The 12,160-nt window shown below is 44.2% G+C and overlaps 1 protein-coding gene across 3 annotated transcripts in view; it reads right to left on the minus strand.

Moving 5' to 3' along the window:
• Window positions 1-12,160, minus strand: part of SETD5 (SET domain containing 5) — a 58,425-nt gene that overhangs the window by 30,333 nt on the left and 15,932 nt on the right. For 2 of the 3 annotated variants that reach the window (XM_085516793.1, XM_085516795.1), the window contains exons 2-7: window positions 7,247-7,421; window positions 3,541-3,646; window positions 2,532-2,743; window positions 2,152-2,210; window positions 1,569-1,756; window positions 513-551 (exon numbers count right to left, since the gene is read on the minus strand). In XM_085516793.1, the coding sequence (XP_085372919.1) occupies window positions 513-551; window positions 1,569-1,756; window positions 2,152-2,210; window positions 2,532-2,743; window positions 3,541-3,646; window positions 7,247-7,317 (675 nt within the window). In that variant the 5' untranslated portion in view covers window positions 7,318-7,421. Of the gene's footprint in view, window positions 1-512; window positions 552-1,568; window positions 1,757-2,151; window positions 2,211-2,531; window positions 2,766-3,540; window positions 3,647-7,246; window positions 7,422-12,160 lie in introns of all 3 variants that reach the window. The other variant, XM_015874946.3, reaches the window with a different exon arrangement.

Genomic DNA, 12,160 nt, shown 5'->3' on the forward strand with positions numbered 1-12,160 from the left:
TTTATTTATTTAGTCAAATAAGCTTTATATTGTATAACCAAACCAATTAGTATTAAAAAAAAAAAAAAAAGAAAAAAGAGATAAATATGCCATTCTATGCACTCGAAGAGGATGTGGAAAGAAAAGAGGCAACGCTGCTGGGGACACCAACATTTAATTTGATGCAGTCAAATGATAAGTGACCTCATAAGAGAGCAGCCACAACCAGTTCTGCATCTTAAACACCTCAATCTAAGGTGTCATGAATCAGTCTTATCTCTTGGAACAGGATGATACTAACTTACAGAAAGTGATGAGCCATCTGAAGCAAAAGGTTCAAGGGGTGATTCATGGGATACCCTTTTGAGCAGGCCTGCTTGTAGTGTGTGGAAAGGCTTGGGATTATTTTGACATAGACACCACAGTGAGAAATTCCCCAGACAAATAATGAGAGGCACAAAATTACAGGGTAAAAAACCCAACCAAACAACAACAACATAGTGTTATCACAGATGCTTCTCAGTTCCACTCACCTTCATTCTCAGAGACTTCCGTGAGCCTTCTCGAAAAGCCTGCCCCCGGAACAAGGAGAGAGAAGAAAAAAACACTATTTTATAACCTTTCCTGAAAATTAGTGCTTCAGAATGGGAGATCTTATGGAACAGATTGACTCTTAAAAACAGACGGCAAGAAATACAGAAAAGACCTATAGAAGAAGCAATGGACATTCGTAAAGAGATTCAGCAATGTAAATCCAGAGGAAGTTTTGTCAGTTAAGACTTCTGAACTGTAAAGTCCTGCTTTGTGCTTAGTATAAAAATCTCAAGATCAAAAGCCATACTGTCCTGAGTGAACCCGCTCACCCTGACAGAAGAAAGGGTCAACAACAGAATCAAGCCAGTTCCCAACATACTCTAACACTTCCCATGATTCCTGCTCCCATTCTATTACTTAATCAGTGCCTATCAGAACAGCTTCAAGGGAACCCTGAACTTGAAGAAAATCAGGTAATGCCAGTAGATGATCAGAAAGAACACATATTTCCATTCCAATGCAAGCAATTTAAAATTATTTCGGTCACCAAACCTGCACAAGTGACAGTAAAGTCATCCCTCAGCAAATCTTTGTTGCTACCTACAAAGCTCTCTATGCATACACCATCTCTGCCTCTGAAGAACAGTGCCAAGAAGCACTGCAGCCCAGTGTAACGTAATCTGCTAAAAATGGCCATGTTCACTTCATTTTTCATTCCATTCACAGACTGCTCTTTTGGCATAAGCAGACAAACTCCAAGAGCTATTTCCCCAAATCCTAATAGAGCAGAAGGAAAAATATGAGAGTTCAAACCTCTGAACATGAATGGACAGTGTTGGGAAACAAGGGTGGAGCTGGAGTAAGGTAATTCTAAACTAACAGCCACATACTCTAGCAGGTCACAAATAAAAGGAGTCATATTATTACAACAGAAAGAGCAGTTCCACAGAGGACAAAAGCTTGTCTATTGACAAGCTCACAATCTACTCTCAAAAGTACTCCACATAGCATTTGATAGGAACTATCAAAGAGCAAGCTTGTCTCATTCCACATACCTTGATCTTTTTGGCCTTTGGAGCAGTGCGAGCTTTTTCTGTACTCCTCTTCCTCTTCTTCGGTTTGGTTCTGCGGACGCGGTTGACAGTCAGCGTGATGCTTGTAGGGGTGTGCTGCGTAGCTGTGTACAGCACTGTAGAGGGAGATAGTTCTTCATCCCAGCTCTCAGTTGCACTGCTGTCCCCACCTACAGAAAGGAGTGCTTCATTAGTAACCTTATAATTCATCCCGCAGAGAGCAGCTCAACCTTACTACTACTTTCATCAAGATGATTCGATAGCTTTACACAGCTCTTCCCCACGAAAACTAAACCATTTCAGCTTTCCCTCTCAAGTTGAGAACAGGTTCCCCAGATTTCTGATACAGAATAGCAGAGATGAACACACGTTTTTGTTCGTAAGATAATCTGACTGCCCCAAGAACTAACTGAGGTGAGGTAGTAGTGAAGAAAATCCCAGTGGTTGGTAGGAAAAGAACGTTAGCAGGTGCTGATCACAATTAGATGATTACATCAGCCAAAAGACAAAGGTCTTGCAGAAAGAAAGCAAAAGTCACTAGTATCAGAATTGCAAACTCACTTACCTGACACGTTGTCCTGCTTCCGGCGGCGGAGTCTGATCACCTTCCCCCTGCTCATTCCTCTGCCAAACGAGAATGCACAATTGAAGCTGGTTTGTAGGAGTAAAGTCACTTGAAATTCAACAGGATGTCACAAGATGCGTGCCCTCAGTGGGGCCCAGGATGATAAGAACATCGATTTAACATCCTCATCTCCACTCCTGGTGCCACCAACACTTGTCAGGCTGACAACGCAAAGGAGGAGGGTCAATACTAGGTAAAGCACTGGAAAGAACGCTCCAGTTAGCAAAAGGAAGTCCGACCCATAGCCCAAACACGACAAGAGTTTGGCTTGAGAAGTCAGCACAAAGAGCAGTCAAGATCTGCACTGCACCAAAGCTCACCTGCACTTCTCACACTTGAGGAGGAAACCATCTTGAGAAACACTGCAGTGGCACCAAGTGGGAATTGATTCTCCTTCTGAGGAGCTCTCACTGTCCCCGGAGTTCTCCTCATCAGGTGAGTGCAAGCCGTTCAGTTCTGCACGAGGTATAATGGTCTGGACAGGAGGAGAGGCTGGTGGCGTTGGAGGAGGAGGGGCTCCATAATTATGATCCTGAAAATGAGTATTGGCAGTACTACTTTTAATGTAAAGATATGATGTTTGGAAACTTCCCAGGTTATTACTGTTTTACACCGGTTGTTAAGTAATCTGAATTCCTCAATCTACCAAGGAGGTAAAGCTCTGAAAGAGGTGAATGGTTTTCTTCATGAATTACATTCATCAATGAATAAAATTCAAGTTCTTTAAAAGCAACTGAGCTATTTTATCATTAACTGTCCATCTGAGATGACACCTGTGGTCTTGAAGTCTGTTAGTTGAGACATTCAAAACTCTACTGGACTCAGTTCTGGGCAATGTGCTCCAGCTGACTCTGCCTGAGCGGAGGGTGGGGGTAGGCTACATGAGCTCAAAAGATCCCTTTCAACCTCAAGGATGCTATGACATCCTGTTCAATACATGTTCAAGCCATGTTTCCACTCTTTCTTACTGCTCACATCAATATGAAAATCTGTGTAGTTTAAACAAACACAAATAATGTACAATGAACCAAAGAGGACACAGAATTACTGCCAAGAAAATACTTCATATTCATATACAGTCACACTTCATTCAGTTAAAAAAAAAATCTTGTCACCTAGAATGCTAATAAAACTTGCTATAACGTACTCAAGTCTTCACAAACAGTAAACACACAAATGCAAAATGTATGGTACAACTCAGCTGTAACTCAAGTGTTCCCTCACAAAGTAAGCCAAACCTTCTAAGGCTGAACAGGCAAAGCTATGCAACAAGGAAAAAAGAGCGAAGCAGACAGTAAAGAGCTGGTTCACTGCAGAGAGAGTACTCACTGCGTAAGGCAGCCCGCGATAGCTGTGTTTCTGGGTGGCCCCATAGCCGTGGCTGGAGTACACATTCTTCTCACTGACAGCTGGACTAGCTTCCACAGACTCTGGGCTGCAGAAAGGGCCAGAAGTAAAACCCATCAATAGAACATCATTTTGAGCGCCAGTTATTCACAGCTCTTTTCTATTCACCACATGAATGAAGAAACTTCATGAAATCAAGGTGTATTATGCGCTTCACCAGGCACTGTGCGTGCCGAAGTTGTACAGGATGAACCTGCTTTCAACAGAGGGAAGCAGCTGAGTAAGGGCCACCCTGGATAACTCCTCTTACATAAAACCTGCCTCAGTCTGAGAAGTTACAAAAAAATAGTAACAATTAAGAAACACGTAAAGAGCTCTATTTCCTTATAGTTGAGGAAGTTGGGTATAGTTCAGCATTCACATCTGAACTTGGCCGGTTTAATCTCAAAGGCACTGAATAGTATTGCCATGTTATCTCTACAACAGCTTACTTCAAACAGCAGCTAAGCAGCTTTCCTGCATCTGCACTTGTTTCTCTCAGATATTAATCGTTAGCAGAGTCCAATGTCCCACAATGATGTCTGCATGAAACCTGCAGCTGTCCTGACAGCATCCACTGGGAGCTGAAGATCCCTGCTACAAAGGGGCAACAGAATGCATGACCTGGACAGACAGCAGCCACACTCCCTGTTCATTCCATACAGCAAAACGGTGTGCAATGTGCTGAATAAGAAATTTGCTGCTGAGGTACAATGCACTGTTCCACCACACGGTGGTGAAAAAAACTGCTTAAAATGAAAGGTATATCCTTTGCAGAAAGCTGCAGAAGCCCTGCTAAGAGAAGGGACAGCTGCAATTCAATGCAGGGAATATTAGATAATGAGGCTATGGACAGAATACCAGCAAGGCAATGCACTACGTCTTAGGAGCTTCCTCCAAGCAGGAGATGGATATCAGCTAACCTCTGCACAGATCAGAAGCAGCAGAATACAGCAGCATATTACCGAATCATATCTGCAGCTGAAATCCTCTTAAAAAATACGGCAGGGAGCTGAGCAAGCAGGAAAGAAAAATGCAGGAAAGGAAAACTTTACCTTGGACTTCTGCCGCTCTGGTGAGATCTTGCAGGATTCTCAGCGGGTCTAATGCTGTCAGTGTGAATCAGGCAGTGCTCAGACACTAATGGCCACTGGCCACGCGTGGGGGAGCGTTTAGGCACCACCCAAGAACACTAACCCCTGTGCCCTTTGGACTTCCTATTAGCTCTTGAAATCTCTGCAGTACTGAGTCTGCCCCACCCTGCCACCAAAGCCAGTACATGCTCTAACGCACTGACTTCCCGGGCTGCTGGCTTGTTCTGGAGTCAGGTGGATCTGTCTTTTCAGTAGTAAGGAACAGTGATTTATTGAACTGCAGAAACGAGAAGGCCTTTAGCCTATGTAAACCCTGCTTCCGCAGCTCTGGATTTAGATGCGTAACACCATGAAGTGGGTTGGTTTTTAACACAGCTACTCTCAGCTACATAGTCAAGAGTTGAAGATACAGGTTGTGATATCCCCAAGGAGAGACAGCTCTTAATAAAAGGCAGCAGTAGGACTTAGCACATCATCTAGCCTTGCTGCATCTTCACAACCAGGGTCAAGATTTCCAGACTGTCATGGATTTAAAATCATTCACGACTTCATCACGCTTTCAGCTGAAATACTCGAAGGAAAAGAGTCCAAACAGCAGGTCTGCCCTCTGCCCAAGTCACTCATAGCGCTAACTGCAGCCAGCCTGGAATACCAGCAGCGCTGCCACAGTCATTAGCAATAAAACTTCATGGCTGTTGGTGCAACGGTGTCCAGGGGCAACAACGCTGAGGCCCTTGTTCCCTCATCAGCAACCCACTAAAGAGCTTCAACAACTTCCAATACACAGAAGTACTCCACAGCCTTATCAACCTCTGAGATCCCTGAACACAAACAACTTTCAGCACTTTCACCTCCCCTCCGCATCAAAGGCCAGAGGGGGATGCTAAACCTCAGCCTTAAGAGAGGACCAGCTTGTTTTCCTTTTGCCTTCCCATTTACTTCATAGTGCACATCTGAGAAACTCCGTGTAAGAGACAAGAAGCTCAAGTAGCACAGATATCATGCATTGAATTTGTAGAATTTCAAAAGAGAAGCAGAAGACAGCCTTAGCTTTGAGCAGACTCAGCAAGGGACACTTCAGCAGTAAAGCAGTGATGAATGCAGAGCCAGGAGAATAAAGTCCTGACATCACCAGTTTTTAGCAAACAGAGAAAGTAGTCAACTCAGAAATCTTCAAAAGCCTTTATCAGAGCACTCCAGCCTAGCCTCAAGTTGGACCTGCAAATTCTTTACAACCAGTGGGAAAGATGTCTCGCAGAAGGTTTACAGACAGTCTTTTTGATATTTAAATATTACAAGGGACACTCATAGGTATACCCCACTCAGTTCTGAAAGCAAGCACATAGCACACCAGTGAAATATTTAGCACTCTCTCCTGCTTTAAAATTCCTAGATGTTGAGTCTTTAAACTGGTGTGGGAGATGCAAGGTGACAAGCAGCACTGAATATTAAGTCTAGAAAAGTGAAGGATTAGATATCAACTCTAGATGAACAACTTAATACGTGCTCTACTCCTCATTTGGAACAGTGCAAAAATACAGACTTTATGGTGGAATGCAGGATCACAAAGAATGCCTACAAATGGGGCCAGTGCCAAGACAGATGAGAAAGAGCATTAGCAGTCTCACTGTGAATGCACTGTGTAGTCAGACTCCACGTAGTTAAAACAGGACAGGATAGAAGGGCAAAATAATTATTCATACCCTAGTCCACTGCTCTTACAGCTCAAAATTAATAGAAACAGGAGCACTCTGTTCTACAGTGATCAATCTGACATGCAGGTATTTGCACAGCAGGTACCTGTAATTAATACACGGGAGAAACAGATCTTCAAAAAGCCTTTTTAAAATGCCACAGAAAAATAGATGCTATAGTCCATACTTCAAAGAAAGATGCAGGAAAACAGGAGGTAGAAGCACACAGAAATAATGTGGGCCCTTCCTCTTGTCCCCAACAAAAACAGTGCTCATGTGAGTTGACACCATTCTATGTCAAGGGCTTTAAGAAAAAATCACAGTAAAGTATTTTCAGGATTTGAAATGTTCCTGACTTCTATAAAGGCAGAATCCTCTGATGGGGACCCTCAAGGACTATCCACTAAGCTGCACTACTTGGAATGAGCTCAGTGATAGAAACAGCACACAAGAAGGAGTCCACCCAGGCTGATGCTGCTACACATCTCCAGCCAAGCTCCATGCTGCTTCAGAAATCAGTCATGTAAGCACTGGTGCTGCACCTGAGCTAGCAGAGAGGCTCGACATACTGACCTCTCATAAAACAGCTTTTGAAAAGGAGCTGGCCTATACATTGCCAACATCAAGTATGGGTACAGCAAATGCGCTACAGCCTGTACTTGCATGTAGACTAGCCAAGCAGATACAAAAAGCAGGGGCGAGTGCCTCATGCTCTCAGAACCCTCTTTATGCCCATGTCATGGGGCAAATGCACTAATTTCCACAGCACAACCTGTGTCACACATTTAGAGTCCATCCCGGCATTCACCTCTCACGCAGCCCGCAGTCACCCTCCCCTGCTCCTCCGCGGGTAACACTCACTCCGATCCTGCAGCCATGTCGGAGTAGGATGTATCTGGTGTGGTGACTCCCAGAGGGATTGCAATGCTCATGACGCCCGTCGGGGATCACGGAGTCCAGAGGGCAGCGACTGGCCGCTCCGAGGGCGGAGAGGAGCCGCAGAGCCTCGGCCAACACGTCACGGACATGGGGAAACCTAGTGGGGAGAAACAAAGCATTGCACCTCCATTACAGGCACCAGGTCACCCCGCAGGAGGAGATGCCACGCATTCAATTGCCTTTCACTCCTGTCTTCAAAGGCAGGCCACTTCTCTCATCACTGGGTTACATTTGCCTTTTACACACACATTCCTAGGAGAAATCTCTTCCTGATATCATGGCAGGCATGCAGTGAGCTTCAGACATGGTGTGTAACAGTATCTAAGTGGCAATTCCCTGTTATGCCCCAAAGCAATGATCTCCCACAGAGGTGAGGAGATGAACAAACAGAGCAGGACAAGCTCAGAGGCAGCTCAAACCTGGGACAGACGGGCGTCCTTGAGTCTTCAGGAAAGAAAGGACAAAAAGGCCCTTTCAGGAGTGCCTCATCCTTGTGCTCGTGACAGAACTGTGATTTCTGCACTGACACCAGAGAAGAAACTGCTGCTTTAATACCCAACTCTTGCTTCAATCCAGAGTCACATAACACTGACTAAATGTTAAGGAAAAGCTACAGGGTTTCACAGTGTTGCAGTACTTTTCCCTTTGACAAGACGCAGAACCTCTTTTTACCATCTTTTTAATACTCGCACAGGTTTCTTTACCCTGTTGATCCCACAACCTTTGCCGTGACCATCCCCAGCTGGCAGCAGCCCCAGATGCAACCAGGACAAATTCCAGCCCCTGCCCACTCGTGACTCAGCAGGACCAAAGGGTTCCAGGTGCAGCCTCTGGACTCAAGATTCACAGGACACCGTGCCACTCCAGGGGTAAGTGGGATGAGTTCTGGGTCATGTTGCATTGGAAACCCTCCCCCCCAACAAACAACATGCAGTTTCTGTACAACAGTAACTCCCACTTTTGGGAAAGAGAGGATTGGAGAAACACCAGATACCAAACAAAAAGGTTAGATGAGGCGAATTCCAGTTCAATTGCTTTTGTGTTGACCCAGCAGTACTTGCCCAACAATCACCAGCACTCAGATCTTGCTGTTTGCTGCTGTTGCTTTCTGTGTACTTTCAACTCTGACAATATAACATTCAAAATGAATTGCTCAGACAAATCTCAAGTGCTGTCCAAGACCACACCACCTTCAGGCTACATTACAGTGGGTCTTTATGAAACTTGCTCTGGTAACACCCAAAACATCGGTCTGCACAGAAAACAGGCTGAGATCAAAACGTTCACCCACCACACTGCTTGGTTTCCTGTACATGCATTACCAAACTCCTCCCAACCACTCTCCCCTAAAACACACACACACACACACACACACACAAAAGCAGTATGTTCTCCCCAGAACCTATAGTTTTCCTAAAGTTCCACATATCTTAATGTAAATGTGGTGAACATTAGATAACAGCACAAACCTATCTCCTGTGTGATACAACACTTCTCAAAATCAAATGGAAACAGCAATTTTGACGGCTTAATAGGTATACAACACTTAACTGGTTTAGAAAACACATTAAAGATATATTCTTCCCATGCTATAGTCCTACCTCCTTAACCAGTCATACCAGCATAAGGACACCTGGTCCTCCCCAGCATCATCACAACAGCTGAGATGAACATTCACCTGCACCTCTGTGGTCCCAGATTCCCACCTGGCACAGGTCACACTCCAAAGGACTCACCATCTTCACGCCAAAATCACAAACAACTGCCTTGGCTAAATGTAAATCTGTGCTATTCCATTATTTCAGGTAACATTCGGTATCGACAGAAAGGACTGCAATAAATCTGAGCTGGCCAAGCGAAGGTTAGGTAACACCTGCTCTAACAGTAAATTTCATTTTCCAAACTGTTTAGGATGCAAGAGCAGCAGCATTGCATTGGCTCACTTCCACAAGCACTGCCCTCCATGTTACAAATCAAACAAGACACAGAAAATTTACTGCTGGAAACTTTTCTCATTAGTGGTGCTGCTGAAAGCCCGGTGTTGAAAAATCTATGGTCGCCTAATGTGAACGTTAAGTGATTCAGTTACCATGTTAAGGAGGTCTTCTTTCCAAACATCACGTCACCCAGTGACACCCAAGTAGGAAAGCAGCCTGCCTGAACCCCAGCAGGCACTGCCTGTTCTTCCCAGCACGCTTACAGACCTCATGTCAAGGGCAGATACTCACAGAAGGGCAAACACCTTCAGTGCAAGCAGAACCAGATCAAGGCTTTTTGCCAGTTTAAGATATTTAGCTCAAAAAAAAAAAACCCCACATCAAATTCCCAGAAGTTCAGACATGCTGTTCCATAAAGACACCTACACAGAGGCAGAACAGACAGATCTGTAAGTCATTTAACTCACTTGTTCTGCTTTACCTGAATTGTGCCTCAGCCTACCAAAGCAAAGGCTGAGCTCTGCTCTGAAAACTAGTTGGGTTCACTAAGCAGGGAGGGAAAACGATGCCTGTTCCAAAAAAATAAAGCAAAAGCAACAGCAGTGACAGGAGCATTGACCATTATTGGAGTACCATGCAGCACCTGAGCACATATTTATAATCATTTTATTAATACTCTCTCCTCTTATATTTTGCTATCGATAAGCAAAAAGAAATGCACCGATGCTTAAGTTTGTTTCAAACTTCAGCCTATTCTCTGGGATCCAGAGGACCACGATAAAGCACCAACAAGCACAAACACTTAAGAACTATTAGATGTGCCAAAATGCAATAACCCAGGGAGGCTGCAGCCTGCTCGCTGTGCTGCAGAAGACCAGGAGTCAAGGGGAAAGGTGAGACTTCAGCTCACAGGTGACTCCCAACCGCATTCAGAATCCACAGGTGAACGCATCAGTCAGGCTGTTCCACAGAAGATAAGGAATCATACTGAGAATTCCCATCACTTAAAGCAGCTTCCGATGCTTCCGTCAGACATCTCAACACGTATCTACAAATACATCTACTTAGCTAAAGTCAGTGTGATAAAGCAGTTCAGCTCAGGCCACGTCAGCCATGTTTAAAACTGAGGTACAAGCAAGCTAAAGTGATTCTGATAAAACTCAGTAAGAAGCTGGAAACTATAAATATTTTTACTTCAATCATTTAAACCAGGTTTAATATATTATATGGCAATGCTCAGCCATCCACAGGATTCCATCAGTTGATCTGGCTCAGAAAACACTGGTTTTAGTTAACCTCATCTGCAAACTGCACCCCAAGGGACTGCTGATGATGACAGTGAGCAACTGAAAGGAATGAAACCATCAAAGAAATGATGAAATGCATTGGTCAAGTGCTCCAGCAGCTGACCTGGGACCAGGGAGATTCCTCAGGAAAGCAGAAGGAATAACCTCAAAACTTTGTTGCTGAAGCAGCAGTCAAGAAGTTGTGCAAAACTTCTTTGTTCTGCAGACAAAGAAAAAATAGTTTGTGCTTTTCTTTTGGAATCATTGATGGCTTCGAGTTATAAGAAATAGAAGAAAAATGTAATAAGAGAGAAAGGAACAGTAAGAAAGACTTCGCTTCCAGAAATACCTACTGCATGACAAGCCAACCGCATTCCTTACAGACTGGGTTTGGGTTTTCATAGAACACCTCCCTGCCATCACGAAAGTTTAATTTATATCGATTTGAAAGTAGTCAAAGAGTCACACAGAAGGATAATTCTATTAACAAATATGTACCAAATTAGAAAGGGGAAAGCAAATTACAGAGTAGGAGCAACCTGCGGTAGACCACACAATGTAGAGGTGGATTTACACAAGGAGATTTACTCAGGCACCTGCCTGAGCCCCGCACTGATGGGCACAGACCTGGCTGCCTTTGCACAGAGGTGATGTTCTAAAAGAGTAACAACCTCAACACAGAGGAAAAAGGGCCATCGCAGCAGGGAACTTGATAGCAAAGTCCTCCTGGCTTTAAGGGCTGTAAAATGAGTGTTTTAAGAAGACTTGACCAGTTGGAAATCTAGCAGCCTCCATGAAATGCTCAAACCTCAAATACGTTATCATCAAAATAAAGCTGAAAGAATAATAATTTAACAGTGGACAAGTTTACTAAAACCTCAAGAGGCAGCAGGAATATTTCACTGCCTATTTCTGTGATTAAAACAGAGGATAACATTGGCTGTACCCCACGATATACCGAGTCATCGCTGAAGATGACAAACACTTCAAATCCTGAAGTGTTTAAGATGGTATTTTCAAAAACAAATTCAAGACAAAGCCCTGAAAATACTTTTATTTTCTGTTCTTTCCTTAAAGATAACGGCAACACACGATGAAAGGTGTGTTATACATAGAACCCCCACAGAAATTATACAAAAAACAGGGGTGGGGAAATAATCTCTTTCAGTTCCACAAGTATCTGATTTGGGCCAGCATCAGGGGAAGAACACCACGGCAAGAGGAACACGGCCTAATTGCTGTGCTGGTTCCGCAGTCTGAGGTTGTGCTCTTACTTCCCACAGGGTAAAGCAGAACAGGAGAATGTCTGTATGTCACAAAAAAATAACAAAACGCAAACAGAACGGATCAGAACTGGTATTTTGCATGTAAGGCCTTGACAAGTAACCTCCAGTGAATCCAGCTGTGGCAGTGACTACTGTGACTGCATCCTCTAAGCCTTTGCCAAAACGGCTGGCAGGAAGGAAATGCTGCCATGTCTCATTGAGCACCACTGGCGCCAAGAACTCCCCCAAGGGGAGTAAGAGCAGAAGCAGGTAAAAGATGGTCATAAGGGCAATAAATTCCTGCAGCAGGGCAGCGCAGGCAACTAGGAATGGTGATACTGGAAAGCT

Source organism: Coturnix japonica, chromosome 15 (genome assembly GCF_054131305.1).
Source record: "Coturnix japonica strain WE chromosome 15, WE-NBRP24, whole genome shotgun sequence".
Lineage (NCBI taxonomy): Eukaryota > Metazoa > Chordata > Aves > Galliformes > Phasianidae > Coturnix > Coturnix japonica.